Source organism: Macrotis lagotis, chromosome 7, assembly GCF_037893015.1.
Source record: "Macrotis lagotis isolate mMagLag1 chromosome 7, bilby.v1.9.chrom.fasta, whole genome shotgun sequence".
Classification (NCBI taxonomy): domain Eukaryota; kingdom Metazoa; phylum Chordata; class Mammalia; order Peramelemorphia; family Peramelidae; genus Macrotis; species Macrotis lagotis.
The window spans coordinates 213,798,691-213,817,271 of NC_133664.1; the positions used below are offsets into that span (position 1 = coordinate 213,798,691).

Below are 18,581 nucleotides of genomic sequence, written 5' to 3' on the forward strand. Positions count from 1 at the left end.
AACATATTTCATTTGGTACCTTGAATCCATCACCTCTCTGATTTGATCTTCTGTAATTTTGGTTGGTCAGTTGTCTTTCCTGTTTGTAAAGTTAATTGTCTTTCCAATATATAATTGTTTTCCTGCTTACTGCACTCTGCATCTTCATTTCATTACAAGTCTTTCCAGGCTTCTCTTGACCACCCCGTAACATTATTTCTGATGGCATTTGTTCAGCTGTTCCCAAATATAGGGTCATCTCTTCAGTTTTCAGTTCTTTGCCACTAGGAAAAGACTTAGTAAAATATTTTAATGAATAGGGGTCATTTCTTCTTAAATCTCTTGGGGTATAGTCCTATAACTGCTTCAGAGGGTATGAATAGTTCTGTAACTCTTGGTATAGTTCCAAATTGAATGAGTGGCTAGACCAATTTACAGGTCCAACAAGAAGTTTAATTGATTAAAGGTTAGTATTTGTATAACTTTTTAGGGTCTATAAAACCCTGTACATACACATTATCCCATTTGATAATGTGTTTTCCCTGCAGCACTTCCAGTATTTTGCACTGGTATTATCTCCTCTAAAGTGGTTTGGTGAGGGAGGTAATGATTTTAGTGTTCAACCAGGAAACAGAAGAATAGAGCTTTTGAAGTCCCTTCCTCCCTTGTATATATTTTTTGTTTTCAAATTTCCTATTTTGGAAAAAACAACATTTATTCAAACAGGTGAACAAATAAGTGGAATCCAGCCTAGTGGGAAAGATCATAATAGCCTTTTTCTCAAACCATTAACTTTTCACAAAGAAACTTCCCAAGACTATAGGGAGAATAGAGTAGGAAACCTGATTTATTTTGTGTGGAAGTCTCTAAGCAAACATGTTTTATACTGTTTAATGAACAATATCACCCCACCCCCAATTTCTACAATGTAGTCCAATAAGTTGTTATTAATGATAGACATATTTAACATCAGACTTATTCGTTTTGCTGCCTTTCAGTCTCCATTTACCAAGTAGTACATAGTGGGGCTGTTCAATTTCCAATTTAAGGTTAAGATTATGAGCATTGACTTTGATCAGAGGCCAAGGATAGGAGCTATAGGTAGATTGTTTTAAGATCTGGGCTTTTAAGACCTAGGAAGGAGCAATAATGTTAGTTCCTCCATGCATCAGCCCCCTTTTCTTTTTTCTTTTTTTGTTTTTTGTTTTGGTTTTTTACAAGGCTTAGTGGCTTGCCCCAGGCCACACGGCTAGGTAATTATTAAGTGTTTGAGACTGGATTTGAGCCCAGGTACTCCTGACTCCAAGGCCAGTGCTTTATCCACTGTGCCACCTAGCCACCCCCAATCAGCCCCCTTTTCTTGCCAACTTGCAGCCTATCTTGAAAGGAGTCAGCAAAGGAATTGCTTTAGATTTCTCTCCCTGGGGCTGATGTTGAGCATAGCTGGACACTATGGTTATACAAGAATTTTTTTTTTTCTTGGAGCTCCTGCCTAATGTAAAGAGGTACTTGAAGTGTTGCATTGCGGTATCTATAACACTCACAAAGGATATGTAGACACATACCTTTAACTTACTCTTTGGCCTGGCTTTCTCACTCCATTTGCTCTTCTCAAGACTGAAGGATTTAGGTTCATACAGCAGGATCACAACCATGTTATTGGACTTAAACCCTCTCAGACCTTGAGGTAGCCCTATTGTTGGCTTATCTCTTTAGCTCTAGAACCCCTACTGATATTCTTTCATTTATACAAAATCACAGTTATGACACTTTTAAGACTTTAAATACAACCATTTACTTCAACAATAGCCAGAAATATTACAAAAGAAATAATACCGCTTATCTATTACAAATGCAGCCATAATAAAAAAAAGTACTTAGTGTGGAAGGTACAGTAACTTAATTAAGCACTTTGTCCTTCCTAAGATTTTTTGCTCCACCTCTGCTTTGGCTACAGACTTTCATTTGGCTGTTCCCCTCCCATCACAAATCAACCAAGGAGCATCTATTAAGTGTTTACTATGTGCTAACGGACTTTCCACTCTCCTTTACCACCTTCTGTTTACTTGTCACCTTTTCTCTAACTGTGGATATCATACTTTGTATACTTGGATAGAGCATTTCTTTTTACCAGTGTAGACCAAAATCTTGGCCAAAGGATCTGTGCAAAATACATTGAAGGCTTTCTGCTAGTTCATTTGATATCTCTAGGGTACCACTATGTTGCGCTGTCCATCTGTTGTCTCATTTTCACCACCTTCTACTCATAAATGTCTTCATATTTTATCCTACTTCTTTTACTCAAATCGTTTGCTGGTAAATAGATACTATATATCCTGGGTTTTCCAGACGAGATCAATGTCAAGTGTTATGTTCCATTGGCAGTTTCAGAGAAAATCTTTTGCTAGACCTATTGAATAGAAAATATGGTCACCTTAGAGAGTCAATTCAGTAGAGTGAATCTTACGTTCATTTTTAGTTTCAGATGTCAGATTCTCCATGTCCCGAATCGTAGAAGGAATGGAATTTCATTGTATTAAAGTTTGAATACGTTTTAGAAATCATTTTCTCACCATTTTGTAGATAAGGAAATTGAACAACAGAAAAAGAAACAAAACAAAATTCCACAGGTAGTTGCAGTTTAAGACCTGTCCTTTTACAAACAATCCCTCTCCTGGTTCTCTTCCTATTTGTCTGATTTCCTACTTCTCAGTTTCCCTTGCTACATCCTCTTCCAAATCACACTTCCCAAACTGGGTATCCCACAGTCCCTGGTACATGAGTATGGGCAGCAGAAATGATTCTTTCCTTTGCCTCCTTTCATTCTAACTTGAATTATTAGTTATTTGACACCTAATAAAGCTTATGTCCCTCCCCAGTTTGTATATTGCATAAGAACTGGGACTTGTTACTTCTCCTCCCCCAAATCTTTGTCCCTTTTAGGCACTTCAATTTGCTGTTGAATTTGATGCCATTTGGTTTATTAGCATTATAAGAATCCTTTGAAATGGGTATTACAGGTATTGTTATCCTTGTTTATAGATGAGTTTTGAGAGGTTTGAGTGAAATGCTTTACAAATAAATGCACTTCACTAGTGTGAAGAGTATGGGTTTGGAGTCAGTTAAATTTGAGTTCAGGGCAGCTAGGTGGTGTAGTAAATAGAGCACCAGCCTTGGAGTCAGGAGTACCTAGGTTCAAACCCGACCTCAGACACTTACTAATTACCTAGCTGTGTGGCCTTGGGCAAGCCACTTAACCCCATTTGCCTTGAAAAATCTAAAAAAAAAATGAGTTCAGACCCTGCCTCAGATATAACCTCTGTTACAATTTTCTCCTCTATAAAATGGTCATAATAAAAGTACCTACTGTGTGAGAATCAAATAAAATAACATGCAAGGGACTTTGCAAAGCCTTCAAATGCCATATAAATGCTAGTTATTATTGTATAGTAGGTATATAATAAATACTTGTTGTTTGATTAATCATGTTACTGGCATGCACTGTTATATTACTCAGTAAAGAAGCAGTATTCAAATCTAATCTTCCTGGCTCTGAATCTATTAGTTCAATTATCTATGCCATTCTACCTCTTATGGAGAGAAAAATCACTCAGATGCTTCAAAATGTGTTCTGGGACTGAAAGAAATACTGTCCGCCAAGCTATTCATAATCATACTGTCTTTTTAGTGCTTTAAATGTAAACCACAGTGAAAATACTAAATACTCATGTTGGGGGTTGGAGTGGGTATACCTGTAACACTGGCTACTTTGATGGGAGACCAGGACACAATTCATTCATTTCTGAAGTTCTCTTAAAAAGGCCTTATTAGTTTGTGACATTTTAATATTGTATAATTAATAGTAATATAGCACTAAGACCATCAAAGGTTAATAATCAATTTGAAGGAAATAGAAGATTTTTCAATTTAAAATAAAAAAGCTTTTGCCTAAATAACATGGGAATTAGAATTAAAACAGTAAAGGTAAAAAATTTGTTTCCTAGCTCTCACAAAAACTGGGTATAGAATTGGTATATATGCAGGGATTCCATGTTCTAAAGGGAAGTTTGAACTCTTCAGTAACAGGAAAACAAAAACAAAACATTTTTTAGTCCTGTAGAATAGATTAGTAACTTGATTGTCCTTCGTTCTTGAAGAGGACCAAAATGACATCACTATATTAGTGTCAAGGTACAGTGTATCTGACTGCCTGATCAGAGCAGTATGAACCCAGAAGGCTCTACCTACCCCAGATTAAGCCCAAATAGTTCATATGAATGTTTAAATGGAAATGACCTCTGACTTTTATTCTGCTTTGCTCATAGTGCACAGTGCCTTCTTTGATGGCATGTTGGATGAGTTCCTTTTATCAGTGTCTCTCCCATGTCACACTCTTGATTCCAAAGTTCTACAGAGAGGCCTCAAGAGTATTGCTGCTTTTGACTATTATATGAACAAACATCTGCCTTTGTGAGTTCTCTGTAAAATAAGTATTTGAGGCAAATGTACATTTGAACATGATCAATCAGTTTGCTCTCTGTAGTTGAGTTTGAATGTTTGGCAGTTTAACTCAAGAAATGACTTCAGTATCCAGTACTTTATTTCTCTTGCCAGTTAATCTTCAGAATCTTCCCAAGACAAGTCAAAAGGGAAATAATTCAGTATCCCCGCATAGAACAGTATGTTGTCCAAGTTTTACAAACATAGAACAGTGCAGCATAACATTAGATTGAAAGGCAATCTAAAAACTTCTTTACCATGGGAGGTTGAAGTGATGGATGAGTCTCTCCCAGTTCAGAACATTTTGTGTGTATATTAGCATTGTATTGCATATAGCTTTTTTGGAGACAATTCTGTCTGGAGTAGGTACTTCCAAAAAGATTTGAAAACAAAAAGCACTTATTTAACAGTAACCCTCCATCCTGACCATTTTAGGTCTCAGCTTGAGAACAATTAATCCTTTATTAACTATTTGCTTTGTCCCTCTGGCAGTATCCAGTAGGCCCCCCTTTGAAGGAGGTGCCATTTCAATTGGTCTTTGAAGCAAACTGGAAATTGTTAAGAGGTAGATGTATACATTTGTCATATGGTTATCTCCAACCTCTATATCCAGAAATTATAAGTAGACGTAATAGATTCTGACCTCTTTTTCATTCTTTACCTCTTTCTCCCTCCCCACTATCTGTCTCTTTTGAAATTTGTCACCAACTTCAGAAATATATGCTTTTTAGTGGTAACTCTGCAGTGTCTTAAATATCTTGTGTAACTGAAGGAATAGATTTCTCTTAACAGTGAAATTCAGGCCTTCGGAAAGTGGAAATGAGTAGGGGTGGGAGATGTTAGCTATAATTTGAGAGATGAATTGGGTTTCTCTCCTTTTCCCTCCCCCCTTGTCACAAGCTATAGAGGCTCAGTTTATTGGGGGGGGGGGAGAAGGGGAAAAGAAGAAATATTTATTATGTACCAAGCACTGACCTAAATGCTTTACAGATAGTATATCATTTAACCATCACAACAATCCCAGGAGTGGGTGCTAGCCCTTTTTTACAGTTGAGAAAACAGGCAGATGGCGGTTAGGTGACTTGGCTTAGGGTCACATAGCTGGTATATGTCCGCAGCCAGTGCTCTCTCCACTGTACCATCTATATGCTACATTTCGTTATTGACAATATTGTTTTGTTAACTTAGGGAGACTATTTTTAAAGAAATTCCCATGTAGAAGATTTAGTACACTTATTCTTTAATGCCCTAAGCCAAAAATTTATTAAGAAAAACCTATTTTAAATCAGTAGTCTTAAACAGAATAGTCCAAAGGGTTCTCTTTGGTTTAATCTTCCTAAATTCAAAGCTTTTGTGTGTCATTGATATGTACTACATTCTTTTATCTTTATCTCATTGACTTTGTCATTCTTTACATTTAATAAATTTTAGAATTTACATTTAAAATAATGCTTAAGCTAACCCTCTAAGTTTATGGAGACATAGTAAAAAGTGAGGATACTAGGCCTGAGTTCAAGTTCCTCTGTTGGGTGGTCCTGGGTAAGTGACTTAAACTCTTCATGCAACTAAATTGCCTAAGGCAAACTCTTTTATGACTGAACTAGTTTCTTTACTTGAAAATTTCTCTATACTAATTAAATCACAGATCTTCCCCCTGTCATTTATTACCTTAAAATGAAAAACAATCAGTGATAGGGCAGCTTGGTGGCGCAGTGGATAGAGCACTTGTCCCTGGAGTCAGGAGTATCTGAGTTCAAATCCAGCCTCAGACACTTAATAATTACCTAGCTGTGTGGCCTTGGGCAAGCCACTTAACCCCATTGTCTTGCAGAATGATAGCCATTTATTTCTAAGCATTGTTTTTTAAAATTAATTTTTCCTTTGTTTTATCTCTTGTTATCTTTTCAGTTTATACTTCAATAGTATAATAGTTTATACTTAATAGCTTTAAGAATGAATATTAGAAATTACTTTTGAATGGTTATTGAATGCAGATCTTGTTTATTGTACATAATATACAAAATGTTTTTGGCACCAAAGAAATAAAATAGAATCTATCATTTAGGTAACAATTGTCAAAGAAATTCTTTCTAATATTTTTTCTTTACCTAGGAAAAAACTCCAGTTGCTCCCTGGATCCAAATATAAGATATAGAATCCAATGTAAAAATCTTCTGTTTGACTTTATAACCTTACCAGTCTTGAACCTTAGTTTCTGTTTTCTCTGATCCAGTGCCTGGCTGTTTTCTAGGTTGTGGTTCTTTATCTTCTGGTATTTCTGGCGCCCCCCCCCCAAAAAAAAAACACAACAACAAATTTTCTCAATCCTCCTCAATCTTAGTACTTTCTCTCTGAGATTACTTACCCCCAATTTATTCTATCTGTTTACTTAATTGTCTCTTTTCTTATATTGTGATCTAGAAAACAGGAACTGATTTTTACCTTCTTTGTTATCTCCAGTCCTTAGTATATAACACATAGAAGATGCTACTTGCTACTTGACCTGACTTGAAAAGAAAGTAGAAATTTCCTGTTGTTTCTCTTTCACACACTGAAGGGATTGTATCAGAGCATCATCTGTTACCATTCATCAGTTAGGAAGCAGATGGCACTAGCTTCTTTCTTTCAAAATACAGCTAGACTGGATGGTAATGCCCAGGAGAATTGAGTCAAAAACTACAAGAAAATATCTTTAAAATGAGTCTCTAGATTCATACCAGACAGACAAATGCAAAGACCTGATTTCAGAAATCAGACCTTTATTTAGAAATATCCTAGGGTTCAATATATGCAAGTAGATAATCTTCAGGGTTTGTATATACATATATAAAACACAATGGTTTAAAATTGGCTTGTTATAAACAAACCCAAAAATGAAAGCCATGTGCATTATCTACTGATTTCCCAGCTCCTTTTATGCTCAGAAGAAATGTAATAGGTTGGGTTTTGTTTATTATCTGTATATAAACATTTGATATGTTCCCCTCTATACCTTGGATACTGTTTGAAATTGTCTCTTCACTACCCACAACACTTATATTCATTTCAAATAGACAAGAATTTTTGTGATAGGAAAGAGATTAACATAGTCACTATTAAAAATATCCTTTTTGCACAAGAACCTTTATTTGCCCTCCTTTAGGAAAGTTTAAGACCAACTCTAGGTTGGAGGATGTCCTAAAGGAGGGGCATTCTGTGCCAAATTCCTTAAAAATCACAAAACTCCTCTCTACTTGGGGATGGAGACAAGTCTTACCTCAATGAGATGTTGTGACAAAGGAAGCATCTAATTTCTCCTCTTTCTCTTAAGAATTTTTTTTAATTACTTTAATTATATGACTCATTGCAAAACATTTTGCTTTTTTAGTATTTTGAGGAGGGTGGTAGTAATGTGAACTCTTTGACATTCAGGGAGTATTCATTTTTGTCTATCCCAGTGCCTGGAACATTGATGCTCATTGTAATGAATTGTTGTAACCACATTTGATCATATTCTATATAAATGAGACACACTGACCTGCTTGTAATTTGTTTAAGTTTTGTCTAGCTATTTCCTTTTGTCTTCTCTCTTCCCCTCTTGGTTCCCATCCTTTATTTAAAAAAATCTTTTTTTTTTTTTTTTTAAGAAAAAATTTAGCAAAACTTATCAGTGCACTTAAAAAAAAACCCCAAACCTCCTGGTATTATTTTCAGTATTCCCTACCATGGAACTCCTACTTCTGTAAGTAAGTCTCTTGATTGTTTTGTGGTAGTTATTTCTTTTTATTTACTGTCATTTATTCTGCTTTCCTACAATCTTTTTCTTACAAGGTTATTTCATTCATTTATCACAAATTGTTTAGTGATTCCTAAATTAGTAGGCAACTAGTTTGTTTCCAATTCTTTGCTACTACAAAAAATAATGCTATAAATATTAAGTTGTATTTCTCCTTGTCAGTGACCTTCTTTGGGGGGGGGGGGAAGATTCCTAATAGTGGTCTCTTGGGTGAGAAGGCATAGACATTTTAATCACTTAATTTTTTTTAGATTGCTTCCCAGAAAGATTGTACTAATTCACAGCTCCACCAACATATTCCTTTCTTTTGTTATCTTTACGTATAAAACCTCAGGGTTTCAATTTGCATTTCTCTATTAATTTGGAGCATTCTTTCATTGTGGTCAACTCCCTCCTGGGCCTTATCTAGATATGCTCCTTCTAACTACTCTAATAATAAGGAGATTCATAAGAGTTGTCAGCATCTTCTTCCCAGGCAGGAATACAAACGAAGTCCCCTGTTTCATTGAAAGTCCATCTTTTCCCCTGAAAGAGGGTGTTTAGTTTTGCTGGGTAGTTGATTCTCAGTTGTAAACCAAGATCTTTTATCTTCCAGAATATCATATTTCAATCCCTAGGAGCCCTTAATGTAGATGCTGCTAAATCCAGTGTAGTCTTGATTGTAACACAATGGTAGCTGAATTGCTTCTTTCTGGCAGGTTGTAGTATTTTCTCTTTGACTTAGGAGTTTTGGAATTTGGCTATAATATTCCTGGGAGGTTTTCTTCTGTGATCTTTTTCCAGAGGTGATCAGTGGATTCCCTCAATTTCTGTTTTACCCTTTGCTTCTGGGATCTCCAAGCAATTTTGCTGTATTATTTCTTGAAAAATAAAGCCTTGGGGAGGGCGGCTAGGTGGTGTAGTGGCCTAAAAAAAAAAAAAAAAAGAAATAAAGCCTTTCCCTGGTCATAACTTTCAGGTATACCAATAATTTTTAAATTATCTCTTCAGGATCTGGTTTGGGTTTGTTTATTTTTGGGGTTTTTTTGCAAGGCAAATGGGGTTAAGTGGCTTGCCCAAGGCCACGCAGCTAGGTATTTATTAAGTGTCTGAGACTGGATTTGAACCCAGGTCCTCCTGACTCCAAGGCCGTTGCTTTATCCACTAGGCCACCTAGCCGCCCTGCAGGATCTGTTTTCAAAACTTGTTTTTTCCAATGAAATATCTTATTTTCCTCCAGGTTTTCATTTTTTGGGGGTTTATTGTGTTTTGATTTCTTGCAAAATCATTAGCTTCCTTTAGCTCCATTCTGCATTTGAAGGAGTTGTTTTCTTCTTCAGAGATCTCCTTTTCCAGCTGGCCAATTCTGCTTTTTAAGGCATTCTTTTCCTCATTTGCTTTTTGAACTGCTTTTTCCATTTTACATGTTATTTTCTTAAGTATTTTTTTGTATTTTCTTTCACCCAAGCTGCCTACTTGGTTTTTATGATTGACATGCATTGCCCTCAGTTCTCTTCCCAATTTTTCCTCTACCTTCCTTACTTGCTTTTCAAGGTCTTCTTTGAGCTCTTTCATAAGCCTGAGCCCATTTCCTAATTCTCTTGGAAGTTTTGATATAAAAGCTTAGACTTTGTCATCTTCTGAGTGTGTGTTTTGATCCTCCATCGGACCAAAGTAATTTTCTATGGTCAGATTCTTTTTCTGTTGTTTGCTCATTTCTTCAGCCTATGACTGATTTACTACACTTACAAGGCTTTTTGGGGTTTTCATGGACATCCCCTCCAGGGACCTTAATTCCTCCAAGGTCTTTTGAGGCTCTGACTGCTCTGGTTTGTGGATGACCATGGGCCCTCCCCTCTGCCCTTGAACTGTGAGTGAGGAGGGTCCCTGCTCGATTATGGGGGCCCAGAATGTGACCTGGAAATGAATATGGGCAAACACTGAGTCCTGCCCCAGGTAGAGCAGAAGTGCTGAGTGGCTCTGCAGGTTCTCACTGCAGAGCAGCTCCAAGGTGGGGGCTCTACACTCACTCTGATGTGGCAGAGTTCTCTCGCCACCCCTTCAAGCCATCCCTGCCATACCTGGGCCAAGAGGCCTGGAACCCGCCACCTCTGCCAGAGACCCAGGCTCCCCACAGTATGCAGGCAGGCTGAGTCGGAAGGTTGAGTTGGTGGCCTGGTTGCACTGAGGCTCTTTCCAACCTCAGTCCCAGTGGAATAGACCTTTCCAGCAGGTCTTTCAAGTTGTCTTGGGCTGGCAAATTTTGTCACTGGGTCTTTCTGTGGGTTCTGACCTTCTACGTTTTGGACGGTGGCATAATTTTATGGCTTTTTGAGCTTTTGGGGAAGGAGTTTCTGGGAATTCTTGCCCTCATGCCTGCCAAATTGGCTCCACCTCCCAATCTTTTTTTTTATAAAAAACATTTTCTCCATTTCCTTTTCCTCTTTTTCCCATTTCTCCATTTAGAAAAAGCAAAAAAAAAAAAAACAAAAATCTTGTGATGACTATGTAAGGTTAAGTGAAAACAAATTTCTGCATTGTATTCTCAGTAGCATGCTTCATCATGTCTGGTCAATGCATCAGAGTTCTTAAACCTTTCAAAGTTGATTATATTTACTAAAATGCTATTATAAATTGTTATAAATTTTTCTTCTGTTCAGTTTCTCTTTCAGTTTATTAGTTTTCTCCAGTTTCTTTGAAACCTTTAATCATTTCTTTTATACCTTAATTTATTTACTTATTTTGATGAGTAGTTTCCTTAGTTTCCAGACTCTGCCATAACAACAAAAACTATCACATTTTTGTATTATGTGAGGCTCCTCTTTATTTCAGTTTCTTTAGGATATGAGCCTAGTAATTGTCTGATGGCTCAAATAGTATTCATAGTATTCACAGTTCACTAACTTTAGGGGCATATATAGTTCCAAATTGCTTTCCAGAATGCCTAAATGAATTCACAGTTCCTTGTGATATTTGTCATTTAGCAGTTTTTATCTTTCTTTGCTAACTAATCTGATTAATAAGATGTAGACTTGCAAAATTTATTTTGAATTTCTCTTATTATTTGAAACATTTGTTAAAACTAGGGATATTGATAGCTTGGATTTCTTTATTTAAAAATATGACTCTTAAATATTTCTTATGAATATGTGTTGTCATTTGTTTCCTTTGACCATTACTTGGAATAACATACATTTGAGTTCTTCATATCAGACCTTTATCAGCGAAGCTTGTTGCAAAGATTTTTTTTTCCATATTTAACTATTTTTCTTCTAATCTTAGCTGCATTGAATTTGTACATAGCTTGTTAATTTTATTTAATTAAAATTTTCTGTTTTCTTGTTTGGTCATACTGTCATGTTATTCCTGGATCCAGAAAGGTAAATTCTTACTTCCTGTAATTTGTTGTTGTTTATAATATAATATTATGATGTTTATAGTAGTCCATTTGGAGTTTATTTTGGTACATGGCATGGATTGTTGGTCTAAATCACATTTCTGTCATGTCGCCGAACAGTTTTCCAAACAGTCTTTGTCAAATAGTGAGTCTTGACCCTCCCCCTTGGGGTTTATCACTAGGTTGCTAGCCTTGCTTACTTTTGTATGATATGAACCCAATATGTTCCACTGATTGACCTCTGTTTTTTTAACCAGTACTAATTGTTTTTGATGATTACTGCTTCATAGTATAGTTTGAAATCTATTAGTCCCCTTCACTTTTGTTTTCCCATTATTTTACTTATACTTCTCATCCTTTTTGAAGTGTGGTTGGTATGGCATTGAAGAAAGAAATTAATTTAGGTGATATTTTCATTTTATTCACTCAGTCTACCCATCAACAGCTGATATTTCTCCAATTATAAAAGTCAAGTTTTATAATTTTATTCATATAATTCCTTTTCTCTTCCTCATAAGGTTTAGTTTGTAATACACAGAAATTCTAATGATTTGTGTGAGTTTTTCATGTCCTCAACTTTGCTGGCTATTCAATTAAATTTTAAATACAGCCCTGCATTCCTGGTATAAATCCAACTTGGTCTTAATGTATAATCCTTGTAATATGATTTCTATTTTAGAACTCCATGATTTATGTATAAATGGCCATTTTCTCATGATTTTTTTCTGTAATTGAGGTAGACTTATTTTTCTGGATTAAGCTTTTGCTTGTTGTTTCTCTAGACAGGTGGTAATTCTTCATTTTGTTGTTACCTTATGTAGACTCATGTCTATAGCTTCAGTTTCTAGTTTGAAACTTTTGTGCTGTGGCTACATAAAAGTTTTCATATCCTTTAGATGTCCACGCTCAGCTCTGGTTTGTTTCCAGCTCCCCTCCATCATCTCTAATGAGGCTTTTCCCAGTGTCTTCTCCCAGTTCCTACAGGATTGAATTTTTTTTTGCAAAGCAAAGTGACTTGTCCAAGGTCACACAGCTAAGTAAATATTAAGTGTCTGAAGCCAGATTTGAACTCAGGTACTCCTGACTCTAGGGCCAGTGCTCTGTCCACTGCGCCACCCAGCTGCCCCCTCAGAATGATTTTTGTTTAATTCCAGGCTGGTTGAAAGCACTCAGTACTGTTAATTTTTGGATTTCATGGATTTATTATTCAATCTGATGTTCCTTTCAGATCTTTTCTTGGGAGAATTGGACTCCAATTTCATCTTGTCATCTTCATCAGAAGTATGTTGTTCTTATTCAAATCCCCCCCACCCAAATTTTCCTATTCTGAGATGTATCCCAGTACAAGAGAAAGATGCAGAGTCAAGGCATAATTTCTGATCTCTTCATTGCTTTTTTACCACTTAATGTGACCCTTGGGCAAGTTGTTCTTCTATAAAGTTAGGATTTTGGATAAGCCTAGAAGTCCCTTCTGAGCCTATGAACCAGCACTTTCTTCTTATGAATCCTTTATTCTTATATTTGCCAGAAAAATTATATTAATGCACAGTTCTGTATCTCAGTTCAGAAAACTTTCACTGGTGCCCATTGGCTATAGGCAAAAGCACAAGCTTTCTTAGTCTGGAATTTATTTGGTTTAAGAAAAATTCGAACCTGTTTTTCTTAATCTTTACAATTTTTTCAGTCCTTTCAATTCAGTGAAAAACTTGCCAGCTTAGAATTTCCCATTCATCATTTTAAAAATCACTTTTGTTTTCCTAACATGCACGTGGGAGTATTGATTTAGATACCAACTTGCTGTAGAGAAAAATCTCCAATCCCTAATCATGGTTATAACAGCCAGTATCTGAAAACTTTTAAGAATGAGTCTATTGTATATAAGGTATCTTATAACTCTAAACCTATGATTTCATATCAACATTTTGTTAAAAATTATTTTGTCCTCATATCAACTGTCATTTTTCACCTGTTCTGCCTTAGTCTTTGCTAGTTGGAAAAATGAAATAATGAAGACATCTTAAATATCCTCAAGTAACATGTTACTTGTCATTGACTGGCAAGGGAAAGTGAAAATGCATAAATGTGTTCCTGAAAGATTTATCTGTGTTTAGGAACAGTTATATGGAATGGAATACTGTCTATCCTTAACCAGACCTCTTGACACTTGTGGTTTCTTGGTAGATTCAACTCCAATGCTTATCTCCTGCAAGGAAACTGTCCCTCTAGCTGTTTGAACCTTCCCTCTTAGGTGTCTTTCCTTCTACACAGAATGCATTGTATACACATTTGCTAGTATGTATGCTCCTTAATGGCATTCTTAAGGACTGTTTTTGTAGTTTTTGCCTTTTTATCCAAAGACCTTAGCACATAGTAAGCATTTTAAATGCTTTTTTTAAGAATGTCAGTCCAATGACAAGTTAGTTTGTTCTTCCTTTTGAACAACTTGATGCATCTTACATACTTTGACAGAGCTGTGTCAATTCCTGTTTGCTTTTACAGGCTACTGTCAAGAAGACAAAATGTTTGGTTTCCACAAACCAAAGATGTACAGAAGTATAGAGGGTTGCTGTATTTGCAGAGCCAAGTCCTCCAGTTCTCGTTTCACTGACAGTAAACGCTATGAGAAGGATTTCCAGAGTTGCTTTGGGTAAGATTAGTGGGTAAGAAAGTAAATGATAGTTTGTTTGTACATTTCTTTTATTAAATGAAAATTCCCACATTATGAAATAAATACAGTAAAGTCTCAGTAGTGAGCCTTTGATTGATGTGATGCTATTTTATTTTTTTCATAGTTATTAGAATTCATATGCTAATATTGTAGGCCCCTCTCTACCCTCACACACCTATATTAAATTTGAAGTACTGTAGTACTTCAGTATAATACTTTTTCTGTATTTAAAAAAAAACCTAGGGGCAGTTAAGAGGTACCCGCCCTGAAGTCAGGAGAACCTGAGTTCAAATCCAACTTCAGACACTTAATAATTACTTAACTCTGTGACCTTAGATAAGTTGCTTAAATCCCACTGCCTTAAAAAAAAAAAGCAAATAAAAAATTAAAATTTAAAAACCAGCAAACCTGGATTTTTCTCTCTTTGCCCAATTATTCCTCTCCCATACCTAATTGCTCACTTCATCCCAGAGGGAGTCTATACTTTCTAGAAATGGGAACCCCTAAAGTGTTCAATAGCAAAATAAATTTAGGAAATACTGAGCTAGTGGATTTTTGTTATCTTGTCCAGAGTCAAGCTTAGTGGCTTCTTTCACTTCTTTGTTTCATTGTATAAACTTTTCCATCCCTCTCCATTCTTCTATCTAGCAATATACCTTGAAATAGAGATAGAAATAATCTCTTATAAAATTAAGAAATAAAATTCATTGGTAGCAGACTGTTTTGAGTAATATCAATCATTTTCTACCTGAATCTCAGAATGATTATTTTTATTATTTCATTTTATAATTCCTAAATTCCAGAATATTTTATAGTCTGGTAGTATCAAATTGAAAAAGAAATGTATCCCTTCAGATAACATTAAATTAGAAAGTCCACAAAAAATGTTTATTGTTTTTATTTATTATGTTAAACTTTTCTCAATCACATTTGAATCTGGTTTGTGTACACTCGGTAGTTGGCCATAAATTAACATCTGTTGTAAGTTTTCCAAAATGTTTATTAATTGTGAACTCTAGAAATATAAGACAAAAAAAGTGGAAATTGTAATTACAATTTAAGGGAATATATGTAGATTGATTGTTAACAGATGTTTTTACATTTTTTAAAGAAGTAAAATCAGTGTGTATTTTTTTTAATTAGGTTGCATGAAACTCGTTCAGGAGACATATGTAATGCCTGTGTGCTTCTGGTGAAAAGATGGAAGAAGCTACCAGCAGGATCAAAAAAAAACTGGAATCATGTTAGTTCCTTTCCTTCTTGTTACTCCTCTTTCACTGTCCTTCAAAGTGTTGCTATTGAGACTTGTTTTATTTTCTTCTTATAGGTCTTATAAATTGTAGATATAAGAAATTAATATTTTGGCTCACAGCAGTAGAAAAATCAGTTCTCATATTTGTGTCAAACATTTCTACAAGAGCAACATAGTAGTTGGCCTTAAACATACATTCCTAAAGATATCCAAATTCATATTGTACTTCTTTAGATTTTAGATCTTCAGAAACCTTTATTAACCAACTGTGTAAAGAAGTCCTTTGTAAAAATATGTAACTGCTAACATTCTATAATTGGAGTTATTTTATGCTCAGATGTATACTCAGATTTGGAAACATGCTTTAAATTCTTAAAGTCACTTTCCTGAGAACACAGGACAGAACACCAGAAAAACAAAGAGCCCCTTTTAAAATGTTATTATAAATACACCATTTTCTTTCAGGTGGTAGATGCAAGGGCTGGACCTAGTCTAAAGACTACATTAAAACCAAAGAAAGTGAAAACTCTTTCTGGAAGTAGAATAAAGAGCAACCAGATCAACAAATTGCAAAAGGAATTCAAACGCCACAGTAAGTTTGAACTTGATGTATAATATAAGCATTTAAACTTACTGCTATCCAAATATGATGGCAAAAATATTTACTCACATGAAATTTGAAGCCTGATGCATATATTTTTGTTTTGTAAACAATTTTAAGTCTTATTGCCTATTCATTCTTTTTTATTCTCAAACATCAGTCCCCACTGTATGCTAAATATGGGAGGAGATATAAAGCATTTACATTAATAACTATAATACAGGGGAGAATATGCTAAGTACTCTTAAGAGTTAAAAAAAGAGAAAGATGGCTTTTCCTCAGAAATATGGGTATTTTTGCATGTGACTAATCACCTTCTTAGCAGAAGTAATAGCTAGCAGGAAAATGTAGAATGCTTGTAACTACAATATATGATATACATGAAGCGGTAAATGGAGAGTTGAAAAAGGTAGGATCATAGGATTTAATTAGAAAGGTATTTGGAGATTTTACTCCCAACTTTTATACATATAAACTCTCCTCAGCACTAATTTAATATTCATCATTTAGTTTTATTTTTTAATTAATATACTGATAATATCTCATTTGTACTAACACACATTATCTCAGATCAGCTTCATAATAACCCAGGTGTAGCAAAGCCAGATAATAATTTTACAGTATAGTTAAGAGAACTGATTCAATGTAGGTGTGTGGCACTAAGGCTAATGTGTATCCTTACCTAATCTTGGTCATTTTCTTCTGAAGATGTAATTCTGTGGAGAATTACAAATGTGAAAAATCATAGGATTCTATGACCCAAGCCATCCCTAGTCTAGGTAGAGGACTGAGTTGCACAAACAAAAAGTACCCTGAGGAGGAAAGAAGGCAGCATTCTGGATTGCTGAGACAAAAATGTAATAGTAAAGCTTGGATTTTTTGAGAGTTAAATGTTTATTACAGTTAAATGTTTTCTTTATTGTGTTAGCAAATGAATGAGAATGAATGGTGCATTGGTTAGGATAATTTCTCAGTTATGAGTACCTTATAAAATATTTTTTTTTCTGTTTGTTTGCTTTCTTAAGTAAAGTGTTACCTTGCCACCTTTTTCATAGTGTTCATACTGAGAAATATATACCATTGTTCTTTAGGAACCATGGCACTGTTTTCTAATTGTTTGTCACTTTTCCCTCTCCTTTATAGATTCTGATGCTCATAGCACCACTTCAAGTGCCTCCCCAGCTCAATCCCCTTGTTACAGTAACCAGTCTGATGATGGTTCAGATATGGAGATCAGCTCTGGGTCTAGCAGAACACCAGTCTTTTCCTTTTTAGATCTGACATACTGGAAAAGGTAAGTAGCCATGGGAAATATATATCTCATCTTGTACTCCATCTAAATTATAAGCTAGCTGTTTTCTACTTTAACAACAAAGTGACTTTTAACTAACTGACATTTTTGACATTTTGTATGGTTCTCTATTTGGAAAAAGTAAAACAAAAACTTAGAACTGTTATAACCCCCTTCTTAGTTGATTGAAGGACTCTCCTGAATTGTAATGAGACTGGGGAGTGTGGCTTATGTTGATGATTATTGGCAAGTTGTCCCTCTGTGTGTACATGTTCCCAGATTAATTACGATTTTGAGCTGGCTTTTTCTTTTTTTTCCTCAGACAGAAAGTATGCTGTGGGATTATCTACAAAGGGCGTTTTGGGGAAGTCCTAATAGACACACATCTATTCAAGCCCTGTTGTGGAAATAAGAAAGCCGCTGCAGAAAAACCAGAGGAGCAGAGATCAGAATCTCTGCCTGTCTCCAGTCAGGAGGAATGGTGACTCTAATGTTTCTCAAGAAGGGGGACCGAAAATAAGAACAGGAAAGGCAACATGATGACCCTCTTTTTTTTTTTTACTTGGACACTTGCTATTCTGCCAAAAGACAATTTCTAGAATGGTTTTAAGTGGGTTTTGTTTATTTTTCTTTCCACTTCAGCAAACTCTGAAGCCAGTGTCTATCTTACTAAAAAAGATTGTACATAATATTTAAGATGCTACGTATTTGATAGGAAAGCTGAATGCTGCTGTAAAATGCTCTTTGAGTTGTTTGTTGGTTTTGGTTTTTTGATCCTTTCTTAATGCATGAACATTGAGAGGGGTGTAGAGGGCAGAAATAAGATTTTTGTACATTAAACAATATGTAGTTTAGTCTTTCTCTATTGAAAAAACAGTGATTAGACATTTTTAAGTGAGTGATAACATTTGGTTTCTTTTGTGAAAGCAAATCTAACAGATCAGTAAAAAGAACTTAAGTACCAGAGAGGCATTTGAAAACAATTCTGAACCATGAAAATCTTGCAAAGTTTGATTCATACCTGTACTACTGAGTGATTAAGCAGGACAGATTGTACCTTCTAGTGCAGATAACTTAGAGGAGTTAGCATACCTTAAATTTAAGATGAAGAGAGACTTTTTTCATGTGTGTTGCTTGCT

At 35.3% G+C, this 18,581-nt stretch overlaps 1 protein-coding gene across 2 annotated transcripts in view; it reads left to right on the forward strand.

Moving 5' to 3' along the window:
* Window positions 1-18,052, forward strand: part of SINHCAF (SIN3-HDAC complex associated factor) — a 29,287-nt gene extending 11,235 nt beyond the window's left edge. For both annotated transcript variants that reach the window (XM_074194792.1, XM_074194793.1), the window contains exons 2-6: window positions 14,130-14,277; window positions 15,442-15,541; window positions 16,016-16,142; window positions 17,295-17,445; window positions 17,765-18,052. In XM_074194792.1, coding sequence (XP_074050893.1) covers window positions 14,150-14,277; window positions 15,442-15,541; window positions 16,016-16,142; window positions 17,295-17,445; window positions 17,765-17,927 — 669 coding nt within the window. In that variant the 5' untranslated portion in view covers window positions 14,130-14,149 and the 3' untranslated portion in view covers window positions 17,928-18,052. The remainder of the gene's footprint in view (window positions 1-14,129; window positions 14,278-15,441; window positions 15,542-16,015; window positions 16,143-17,294; window positions 17,446-17,764) is intronic.
* The last annotated feature ends 529 nt before the right edge of the window (window positions 18,053-18,581 follow it).